We start from the raw sequence: 12,155 nt of genomic DNA, 5'->3' as shown, positions 1-12,155 counted from the left end.
AAAAAAGGTTAAAAAAAATCTTCCCTTCATCGCTCTCTACATCACTCAATTACTATTCTACAAGTCTCGCTGCACAGGCTGGCCCTAATTACGCCAGCCACTTTGTTAAGGTGCCCTCTTGCTCCATCTGTTCAATGCACGCGCGCACTGGCTAAAACATACACGTGCACACACACACATAGTGCAGCACCCCAGACAGACAGACAAAGGCAGGTCAAGGTACACTTTCCCATCTGGATATGCCTTTGTCTACAAGAACAGTTAAACATCTAAACCACCAATCAAGTGGGGCGATAAGAGAGACACTGTGACTCTGATGACTGCTACATGAATACAGAGAGCGGTACACCTGTCTGGGTCTTGCACGTGGCTAATGCCCCGACCCAGGAGTGACCTTTAACCTGCTGCCTGCACATCATTAGAACACAGGGTTTAAGCTGACAATTTCTATGCATGTATGCATGAGCGTGTAAGCGTAAAAGCAGGGAGAGTGAACACCCAGAGTTCAGAACAGAAGCTCTTTGGCTATAATCTGTCACTTTAATGAAAAACGCACAGGCCGTACCTGATGGCTGGATGATAAACGATGACCAAATGCAGATAAATCAGCAACTCTTACAGTCTCACTTTTGAAACAATGACGTGTGGCATTAATTCAAAAAGATCTTGGGAGGAGCGAGTCTGTGCTCTTCTTTTTGTCTTGGGCCAACTGGAATGATTTAATAACCTCTTCCTTTTTTGCTTATGTCATGTTTGGGGGAAAGCAGCGAGGCAGGGGGAGGGAGATAAAGCGGAGGCAAAACAAAGTCAAAAAGTAAAGAGCAGACTGAGGAACTTTGGAAGGATGGGAAGCTTTCTCCCATAATTGACATTGATACGAAGAGACAGAAATGTGGAAGAGAGATGAGAAGCACACACGCAATCTGCAGGATAGAGTAGCCTGCAGAAAAATCCACATATCACAGTCTATAAGAGGCCCAATCAAAAAGGGCGAGCATCTAACAGCACATTCCACTAGAGTATCCCAGCCTCAGGAAGTTACGGTGGCTGACTCTCAATGCTGGTTTTCTTTTTTCAGAAATGTCTCACATGTGAGCACACAGAACAAACTGGGATGGAAGGAAGACAACCTCTTTCTTTTTAATATAACTTTTTTTTGACTTACATTTCAACTTCAAACTTTGCTTTCTTTCGTCTTAATGATCTTCTGCAGCACAACCTCTGAAAGATATTGTGGGTTGAGTCTCAAATCTCCATCCTCCATTTGCACCTTTTGCTCAAAAAGTATCATAAAGTTGAGTCGGCGAAAAACATGGCGGAGAACACCTCCAGTGACTAGAGGCTTCCTTTCAGGGTGAAAACCTTAATGCTTCAAAGTGCCAGTAGGAAAAGTCTCCTGTTTCCATTTGGTGAAGGGGTACACTGACTTTGTGAAGTGACCTTTACATCAATTTCAAGCTCCGGTTCAGAGCCTTATCACACTTGATAATTGGTAGGTCTGTTTCACTTAAGACATCTGAAGTAATTGCTCCTAAAGACAGAGACATCCAAATCTTTGCAGATCTCATTCCTCCACACTCTCTCCCCATTATCGATCATTCCAGGACAAGGACGTTATAATACGCACACACTCAGAATGCACCTCTGGCTTGTGCTGTCGTACACTCTTGGGGGCTCTTGCTCTCGGTCAAGCAAAATAATAAAAAAAGTAATAAATAACAAAAGTGTAGTTTATTCTCCTCAACACATACATGCACACAGCAGCTTCGCACACGGCGAGGCTGTGATGAGGGCTTGCAAAAACAGCTGAAATGACCAGACATCGCCTGGAGAGATGTTTTCAGAGGGGCACATTTAAAAAGCTATGGATGCTTTATAGATTCAATTTGCAGATTCAAGTCTCTTACACCTGTGTGGCTAACCACCATCGATCCATCATTCTGTGGAGCCCAATCCAATTTAGAGTGTCGAGGAGCCCCAGAGCCCCGCAGCCTTATCCTAACCCAGGCCACAGCCGCCACAAAGCCTGCTTACCTTCATCCCCTGAAGTCTGCGGGTGTGTCTGTGCACTTCTATGTGTGTGTGTGTTTGCTGAGGGAGGCTGCAGACCAAGCTAAACACCTTAGCTGCTGGCTCATGTTAAAGTGTGCTGAGCCAATGTAGGGGGTAGGGGAGGAGAGGAAGCTGGGGGGGGAAGGGAACCAAGGCCGGGGCGCCAACTCAAACTGAAAGAAGAGGAGAGAGGAAGGAAGACCGGGGAGAAAGAAAAGAAATGAATAAACAATGTGCATCCCTTGATGTGTGGCAAACTGGAGTAGACCACAAGGAATCTTTTCATCCTATTTTCTGTTGCATGGCAATCACTCACCATGACTACGAAGCACTATAGCCATAATCGAACTACTCCTCAGTCTCATCAAAGTCTCGGAGAGAACAATCTATCAGCCATTTGATTTGTTTCTGCAGACAACAGACTGGTGCACTTCAGGTTCCCCTGGTGGGAAAGCTTAATGGCACCATGCATGTTCAGATTGACCATTCAAATCTCTCCCTTTCACCACTAATCACAGTATCTTCTTGTTGCCGATGTTTCGGTTTTAATTCTCTTTGCTGCTCCAATGGGCTGCAGCAACACCCTTGAGATCAATTATTAAAGGGTATTTAAAAGTGTGGGAAAAGGAGGTGGCATGGTGGTGTGAAAGTGAAAGCAGCTGTTTAAGTGCCCGTACCGCAGACTAAACTTCATCACCTCCCAAATAAACAGAGAGCATCCTGTGGGTTCCGATCTCTCCGGTGACTAAAGCCCGGGGAAATTCAAGCTTTGTCCGTCGAGGAGAAGGAGGGAAGGAAAAGAATGGGCGAGAAAGGGGTGAGGCGGGAGAGGTGGAGACTCCTTACCAATAACAGGCAATTATGTTTAGGGAGGGCCATCGTCAGGCCATGAGAGTATAGAAGAAGACAGCGGGGATATGGGATGGTAGGGAAATGAGGAGGAGTGTTATTTAGGAGGCAGATGGCAGAGAGGGGGAAATTAAGATGAATGGGTACTGAGAGGGCTGAGCTGGTGCCGGGGCTGGGCAGAGAAAAGTAATTAGCTGTGTTTGCTCTGGGAGGCTGGCAGTGAGTATGATGCCTGCAGTGACAGGCTAAAGCCTTGAGCTTTATTAGTCAACAAGGCCATGTCTGAAGTTGCCAGCAGGGGGCAGCGGGGCTAGAAACCTTCCAGGACCTTTTTACCTGTACAACACACCATGGGGTGTTTTCACAACATGAGCACTGAGCAGCAGCTTCTTTACACAATTTCCTTTTCCTCTAATCCCCTGTTAATACAGCATAGCTCTGGCTTGTTCTCTCATATACTTCCAGACTCCTTCTCTCTCTCTCTCTCTCTCTCTCACACACACACACACACACACGACAGTGTGAGTCCAATTTTCTCTTTCTCCCACTTTATTCCTCAGTTTCATCCTTACCAACTGGATCTATCTCTCTTCCTCACACCATTTCTCTCCATTTCTTCTGTTACAGCCACCTCTATCCGTCTCTTTCCACCCACCCCGTATATCTCTCTCCCCCTCGTCCCTTTCCAATCTAATTTCAGATAAGTCATAGCAGAACAACAGAGCAAGGCCCTTTATCATTGCCATCAATGATGTGGGTGGATCGAGCGTGAATAATTTTATTCATGTGTGCCGGTGCCCAGCCCACTGGGATTCCAATTACAAGTAATAAGAGGTAATAGGGTTACAGTGTAATTTTTTAAGTGCCTCTGTCATGATTGTAGAAATCCTCTTGCAATATAAAATATGTGTTTACAACTTTGAATAATGTAGCATAACGAAATTAAGTATAATTATTATCCGTCAAATCTTCACTCCAAGGAAGTCACAGTTCTACAAATACAGCCTTTTACATCTACATTCTAACATTGGATGGCTTTATATGATTACACAGAGCACTTGAAGTGCTCTCAGCTACTCATGGCTTACATCCAATTTGTAACACAGCATTTAGCCTGCATGTTTGATCTTGGTGCACATGCATCACTGCTCTTATAAACATATAGATGAATCAGGCGACCAATTTGTGTGTAGCTGCCATTTCTGTGGTGGCAACTCAGTGTCTGCTGCTGCCTGCTGACTGTTAGACAGCTGCTTCCAGTAACTGATGATTACCTTAATCAGGCCATCTTAACATTATTAAGATTTTACACATCAGACATCGATTACAACAAGTCTGATTACATAATGGAGAAATTGAAAAACAAAACAAAACATGACCATCTGCCACATATTTGTGATGAAGTGCTGTGTAATATAACATCATTCAACTAGCTACCTTCAAGAGGGGGTATTATGCTGTTTCACATTTTAAGACAAATATATATATATAATGTTACAGTGTTGGATGTCCAGGCTAAACGTGGGTGAAGTTTCAAATCTGTAGGTAAAAGTATGTTGGAGTAATCCCCAGGCTTCTCAGCTCAGTCTGCAAGCTGCTGTGAACGCCAGGTTTCAGGCAGTTTTTTCCACACGCTGCACTTTGTGACGTCACAAAGTACAGCCTCAGAAGGCTTCAGAGAGCTGGCCAATCAGAAGAAAGTGAGACAGGACATCTGAACCTTCCTTTACATCAGATCTTACAAAGTCGAAACAGCCTTCAAATGCACAGAGTTGGACTCAAAGTGCTGCAGATAGTGAGCAATTCAGGAGCCGTATCAATCTAAGCCACAAAAGAAGCCATCACACACTGCTTCCAAGGACCTCAGCCTTGCTTCTCTCAAAGCTTACACATAGCAATGCCTCAAACTATTTAAGCTGTGGCCTTTCACACTTTCAAAAGACACACACAAGGCCACAAAGAGACAAAGGTACTGAACTGAAAAGGTCACTGAACACACACAAAAGCAGGACATATGAACTGTCAAGGCGAATTTGCAAAACATGCAGGAGATGTTTAAGACTGATTTCAAAAAAGAGATCAAAGACAGAGCTGAGCATGCTTCAGGCTTTAGCTGTGCAGGTTCTTTTTTTTCAGATTTTGCTTTACCATGGTTAACAGGCCTGAGGACCTGGCGGAATGAGCCTGGGCTGATCGTCTGCTGCTGGATATCTGTAGGGAGGGTAGTGAACAATAATGCCAACACATATAGTACTCAGAGGAATCAAAAAGATCACGAGGAGGCTTTCACACGCTGAAGAATGCCTGTGAAGGGAAGTTGATTAAATAGAAATATTTAAAGGCACAGCTATCAATGCCCACACAGTTAAAAAAATATGTACTCATCCTGTTTTAAATGTACAGCATTGTCTTGTTCTTTCAATTTTTCTGTTCCTGGATTTGGATTTAAGATTGCCAGAGAACAAAATGAGAGTGTGTTGTCTTTTGCTGAGATCCAAACATCAAACAGTTGTAGTAATGTTGTTAGGCTGAGGATTCTTTGGCATTGTGCTGCTTGCAAGCATGTGTTCAAACAACAAATTAGTGTGTTTTGCAAGTGACTGAGAATGACAGTGAATGGAGCCAAGGCACGAGAATCCGAGGATGTATTGGATTCAATCAAAACAAGAAAAATATGCAACCACTTGGCAGGTTAGGACCACATTTTATTCATAGTGTTTTTTTGAACATCTGAACCTTTTTTTTTTTACTGAGAATGTTGCCACTAGCTTTTATGTGTGCGACTTTGTTTGTGTATAAATGTAAGTAAAGGATATGAGACTCACCTCTGGGTCTTGGCGCTCTCTTCCTGCGGTCTCTGAATGCAGCACCTGACTGTAGGGCTTCCAGCAAACTATCCATCACACCTGTCTCATCGTTCTCTGAAAAACCCAGAAAAGAAAACGAATGAGTGGGTGTTGGAAGACAGACGAGAGGTAAAGAAAGACAATCAGATCTTTTGTAAGGAGGCTTGCCATACAGATTGCAACAATTTGGAACTTACAAAGGCATACCATTATATAAACAAAACATGTTAGAAAAAGCCTTGAACAAACTCCTTCTTTATCACAGGCATACTATAGGCCTATAGTATAGTCAGGAGCACACTGTTTACAGTACACTGTCAAGCTGCAATTGAATATTCAATCTGGCAACATGGTGCTTCACAGCATCTACTGTAGAATATCCTTGAGTCAAAATAACAAGTCCTTGTGTGTAGAAGCAGGGGACCTATCAGAATGCAGATATATGGTAGAAAGGGAAACGCTCTGCAGAAATGACATGTAAATCATGGCCTGAGTTGGTTCAGCAGAAAACCTGGCCCTGACACCTTTGGCAGAATGATGGACCAGGCTAGTGATTTGCAGTGAAAACAGCCTCCAGTGGATGGGAAGGAAAAAAGATAGCAGGTGTATGGAGGATGTCAGGGAGAACACACACTGTCAATAAAAGTTCATACTGTGGTTGTCATGCAAATGTCTGTGCGTGGGTGTTCCCTTTCAACACTGCTTCTGTTTTGCCAACAAAATGTAGAAACAAGTCTTTGTAGAATGCAGATGTGAGGAAGTCACTGAACTCTGGTCACTTACAGTGAAACACTGAAACGTTAAAAGCCTCATGCTACGAGGCAACCATACGCTGTGTTCATAGAGAAAAAAGGAAAAGTGAAACGTGATCTAACGCTTTTCCATCCATGAGGGAGTGAGTTCTCTCAGTAGCTGAAGCAACACAGCAGCATCTCACTGCTTCTCATTGTTTTTTATGTTTAATATTTTTTAAATAATGTTTAACTTCTGACTGAAGTTTATAGTTTTATAGCTTTTTCAAATATTTCATTATCTATAGAAGCAGCAGCAAAATGAAACATTTAATGTCAGCTAAATTCTGCAATTTGCTGATGCACTTGTTTATGAAGACAAATGTGCACCCTTGTTAATATCTGGTATCACCAATTTTGCCACATGTCTATTACCTTTGTACAGAACAGATCATCCTTCAAAAGTCAGGCAGTACTGTCACTGTGACACGCAATCTAAGGACACTGAACATACACCCATCCTGGGGCTGCCCAAGACTAATTGCAGGGTCTTTCCTAACAAAATAGTTGCCTTCATATTTAATAAAACAAATCTATTAAGATATTTTAGGATTTTAAATAGTTGTTACAACCTTTTGGCTTAATAAAGATGATTTGGTGAAGGATAGTATGACCTGGATGACTGAGAACCTTCACAGATAAGGTTGAACTAAGGCTGATAATGGCTTCAATAAATATTAACCATGATCTAGACAGTGATCCTTAAAGTCTCAAGGTTCCAGCATGCAACATCCCAAATAAGGCCCTAAACACACCTGGTGGTTTTCGTGATCGGATCACAAGTGGAAAGCCTTAAGTACAAGTGTGAACACTCCCAGGACGGATTGAGGACGCATTCAGATCCGATCACCCAGGTGGCCTGATACGGAGGTGGTCTGGGACGCATTTATCCACATACGTCTAGCAGTGTGTACGTACATGTGTCCTGGGCCACATTAAGCACCGCCTACTCTCCCTGTATCCATGGCAACGTTCACGTGCATACGGAGAGACCACTTGCCTCTCATTCCTGTCTAAATTAACATTTCTCTGCTGGGTCTGTTAAAAATCTTATTTTTATTTATTTCTCATGTCACTCCAGCATGTCTGTTCGTAGTTTATGCAGCGGAATGTGCGTGGAAATAATGACAGGTCGTGTCTGTACTTATTCAATAAGGAGACTGCATTTAAGTTTTATTATGGGACAATACCGAACCGAGGAGGGGGAAGGACGGCGTGGGTCGGGGATATGACTCACGAGCAGTTTATCACAGTTTAAAAATCAATCATCATCCACTTGCAGTTATAAGAGTTTAATCATGCAGCGCAGTGACGACACCGATCTGTGTGTGTTTCTCATGCTCATGCTCGTGCACAGCAGCTCTCCCTCTCTCTGCGCTGCGAGTCTGCATCACAGTGTTTTTGTATTATATGACGTTTTTTAAAGTCTTATTAAGGTGAATGAGGCTCCGTGTTCATTTGCATACAGAGCGGGAAAGTGAGATCCGATCACAAGTGGTCACTGAAGACGCATTTGAGGGGCTCGTTAATGCTAGGTGTGAACTGCTGAGCTTCAAGCTGACCACTTGTGATCACCCAGGACACATGATAATACCAGGTCTGTTAAGGGCCTATGATTACACTGAAAACACTTTCTAGTTGATTGCAAATGCAACTTTCCAAGAAACTGTTCTCGGTCAGCTTCTACAGTATTTGCTGACGGAGCAGAGAGGTGCTAACGCGTGTATGAATATAAATGGCTGGATGATAAAATGGGGTATCTTAAAAAACATTTAATATAACAAAGTATCAACTGATAAAACGTAGGAAAGGGAATTGAGTCTGTTTTGTTAGGCTAAGGGCCCTTTATCCATTTAGGCATTTTCACTCTCCTTTGTTCATTGGGAGCACCAGTTGCAAACTTAATTATCTCCGGCATTGGGAAGAAAAAGACACAGCATTGGTGTGCTGTTCACATGGCAGTATCAAATGGTGCATTCATTTGATTTTAATTGGAAATTGAATTTAGATTAAAAAAAAGTTATATCTACAGTGGCATCTAGACTAAAACTTTAGCAGAGAAAATTGATTATTCGACAGATAATTTGGGGATCAAAGAGTTTGGTGAAGGGCAAAAGCAGTCACAAGCCCCTTTCTGCTGACCCATCTCAAAAAGTGTGGGATTAAAGCTGCTGTGTGGAACTTTTGGTTTGTGTTGATTTTGGCGCCCCCTGTGGACAAGCCTGTACCTCTTATCTCTTTGCTGATTTTGTCCTGTACATGCTTAAGTGGTGTTTTTTAACAGAAAATCTCATCCTGCTTTCTTTAACAGTCATATGCGTCACTCACTTTAAATTTTTGCATTGGAAAATATAAACAAAGGCAGCGTGCAGTTCATGGCTTTGTTTCACACCTACCCTCCACCAGCAGTTTCAGGCATTCAAAATAACTATATAGAAATAATCAATCTTGTCGCTGATGGTCTGCTTTGGTTTGGTAGCTCATTTAGAGACATAAGAATTAATTTCAGTCTGTTTCATAATCATCAAAAAAACTCCTCTCAGGAGCTTTAAATAAATGTTTTTAAAGGACAAAAAATAAGTAGGATGTGAAAAATCAAATAGAAAGCGTTTATATTGAGCACACAGTGATTGATAGTCGTCTGCTTCGTGTCCAACATATTGCCAGTAGCATCAAAGATCGTGACCACATCCATATTTAAAATGTGCTTATTATAAAAAAAAAAAAACAGACTACAATTGACATAAAGGTTATAATCTAAAAGCCCAAATCAAGATGTATGAGTCAGATGTGAAAGGCTTCAAGTAACCACTTAAAGTCGAGTCAACACCAACAACACTGGTGAATCTTTACAACATTTCTAAAATATCCATTTTGCACTCTAGTGAAATCAAAAGCCGCTCATTTGCGTAGACGTTTAAGTGTTTCTGTTTTCAATGTACAATAAACACTGACAGTGTCCCTTTCTAAAGCTTTAATGAGGACTCGTATTGCACTGAGTGATCAACTTTTGAAGCCTGTCCACTCTTTTACTCATCTCTTTCAATCTGAGAGTCATTCATGAGTCATTAGCTACAACCATTGCTTTCATATTCTATCACGGGGACTGTAAAGTGAAATCTTCATCTTCTTTCACACATGCAGCACCATGGTGGCTTTTTTCGGGAAACCAACAAAAACTGTCAATCGGCTGCACAGTACACGGTCCCTTTACACACTCCTCTACAGTGAAGCTCCTTTATTGAGGGCAGAGGGTCCCCAGGGTGGTGGGCTGTGGTTGTACCAGCCCCCAATGCCAAGCAGCGACTACAAACACACACGCACAGTGGAGATATCATGGCCCACTTCCTTGCCTGCCTGCATCTATGTGTACATTTGTTGTGCTCTTCATTCACAACAGTTGCACTCCTCCTCTGGCTGACATGTGCCTAGTTCTTCATCATTACGCAGAGCAGAGAGGCAGCAAGAATTTCTGAGCAATACCGACGCTCCTCGACGTCCACTGCTGTGGCAATTCATCACAGGCCGCAAGCTTTACGTTCCCCGCAACACATATACAAAAAAACAGATAGCACACGGGAAAACAAGCAAAAACAACCAATCAATCTATCGCTACCCGTAGTGTGTGCCTTCATGTGTAGTACTCCGTTTGACTCCAACCCACAAGAACTTGAAACAGTTTGTGTGCCTCGGGAGGCGAGGAAAAAGAAACCCACTCAGATCTCCCACCTCAGGAATATATGGGAGCAAAAACAGTCCAATTTTACACATCAATCAGCGGCAACTCAGACAGGCCGAGACGAAAAACCGCTTCATACAATGTAGACAAGAGGTGCTTTCAGACAGCATAACACTGAAAATCATAACACATATTTATATACTGACACCCACATGCTCACAAACTTAGAGAGACACATCACAGACATGTCACATGGATGGTAATGGAGGAGGAACACATGGCAGTGGAATATTAGTCAAGCCAAGAGCTGTGAAATGGGTTTGAAACAGTCATTCAGCTTGTGAAAGGTGGCGTTGAGGATGTGGCGAGAGAACAAAGACGAGCGAGAGGAACGGGACAGTGAGGAGTGGTATCCCGGCTTTGGCAGTAGAGCTGCTGATTGGTTGCTTTGATGTGCACAATTCGCCTGCCTATTTCTATTCCGCTGCATCTGGGATCAGAGCTCTCATGACAGGTGTGCAATGTGCACAGAGGCTTTCTGCTTTAACTTTCACGAAAAAAAAATGAAGACACTCTCACAAGCTACTCCAGGCCTCACTGATGTCTATTTAAAGAATAGTGAGTGTGTCTACCATGTGTTCATATCTTCTTCACGGCGGCTCAACAGTAAGCTCCAAGTGCCACATTTTAGCAGTGAGAGAAAGCAGCAACTAAGTGAAATGTCCTCTACTTTGACATGTCTGCTGTCCTTGGGGGGAAAAAAGACTTGAAAATATGTGGTTGGATGTACAAATGTAGATGTACAAATGTTCAAGTCAGATCAACAAGAAGATACAGGCAGAAAGTTGTTTACTCCCCCCCCCCAAAAAAACAAAAGAATAAACTCTGTCAGGGGGAATCAGGACAGAGCTGAACCTCCATCTCAGGGAAACAACTATAGTTATCTCCAGTCTGTAGTGAAACTTCAATCACCATCTATTTAATCAGAGCCTGTTCAGACTGGCGTTTTCCATTGTCTGGACATGCAGCCTATCTGTGTGCTGATGTCTACCCTCTATTCAGACCCAAACTAATGCCTCCCGCCACTTCACTCAACAGGATGTGGCACTTATCATCAGGACAATGACCCGTTCGTAGCAGTGTGCAGCAGAGGTGGGCCAGAGCAAGGCAAGAAATAAGGTCAATTGGGCTGGGATGGAAAAGCTAAGGAGAGTAAATCACATGCCTGAGCACAATGAAGGCAGGCCGACCACTGTGTTCCCTTGGACACTCAGAAGGCAACTGGTGCAATAAGGCTAGTCAACCCCTCTCTCTCCCTATTGAATACCCTGTGTTCCACTCTACTAACACTTTGAGCAGCAAATAGCCAAGCCAGTCACTGGATGATGAATAGAGATGTACAAATGTTAGCTGCGCATCATAGCCAGCTAATAAATATTGTAATAGGTCACTGTACTTCATCAGCCAGTGAAAGAAAATCACAACTTGTGACCATGTACCTTTGACGCAGGGTTCTAGGGCCATTAGAAGCAATTATTTCATCGGTCTGTTACAAAAAAAAATCACACTAAAATTTTGGTATTTAAAGTGCCTTTCCTCTATTGCAGCACGTTCTTGTAGTACTAAGTCAGGGTTAAATGAATTGAGATAGAAATCATGATGGATAAATATGACAAGAAGTGCCTCTTGTAGAGCCTTTTATACTACACTAGCAAAAAGGTGGTTATGTAAAATGTATCATATAACTGATTTGAGAATTTGTTTGAAATAGACCCTCATCCAGGTCTACACCCCCTCCCGCCCACTACGCTGTGCCAATGAGAGGCGCCTGGTACTCCCATCACAACAGAGCCCTAAGTTGCTAACTAGACTCTTCTCCTCAGTAGTCCCCCGGTGGAGGACCGAGTTACCAAACTCCAATCGGTCCGCAGAGTCCCT

The 12,155-nt window shown here is 42.9% G+C and overlaps 1 protein-coding gene across 1 annotated transcript in view; it reads right to left on the bottom strand.

Moving 5' to 3' along the window:
* The window catches only part of LOC138584955 (protein diaphanous homolog 3-like), a 174,609-nt gene that overhangs the window by 46,467 nt on the left and 115,987 nt on the right, over positions 1-12,155 (bottom strand). Inside the window, exons 26-27 of the mRNA XM_069657154.1 lie at positions 5,727-5,822; positions 5,050-5,112 (exon numbers count right to left, since the gene is read on the bottom strand). Coding sequence (XP_069513255.1) covers positions 5,050-5,112; positions 5,727-5,822 — 159 coding nt within the window. The remainder of the gene's footprint in view (positions 1-5,049; positions 5,113-5,726; positions 5,823-12,155) is intronic.

The sequence above is a fragment of the Semicossyphus pulcher genome, unplaced genomic scaffold (genome assembly GCF_022749685.1).
Source record: "Semicossyphus pulcher isolate SPU_LCO1_2020_fin unplaced genomic scaffold, fSemPul1.0.p SCAF_1, whole genome shotgun sequence".
In the NCBI taxonomy this organism is placed as follows: Eukaryota; Metazoa; Chordata; class Actinopteri; order Labriformes; family Labridae; genus Semicossyphus; species Semicossyphus pulcher.
This window is presented reverse-complemented; position numbering and strand designations above follow the sequence as displayed.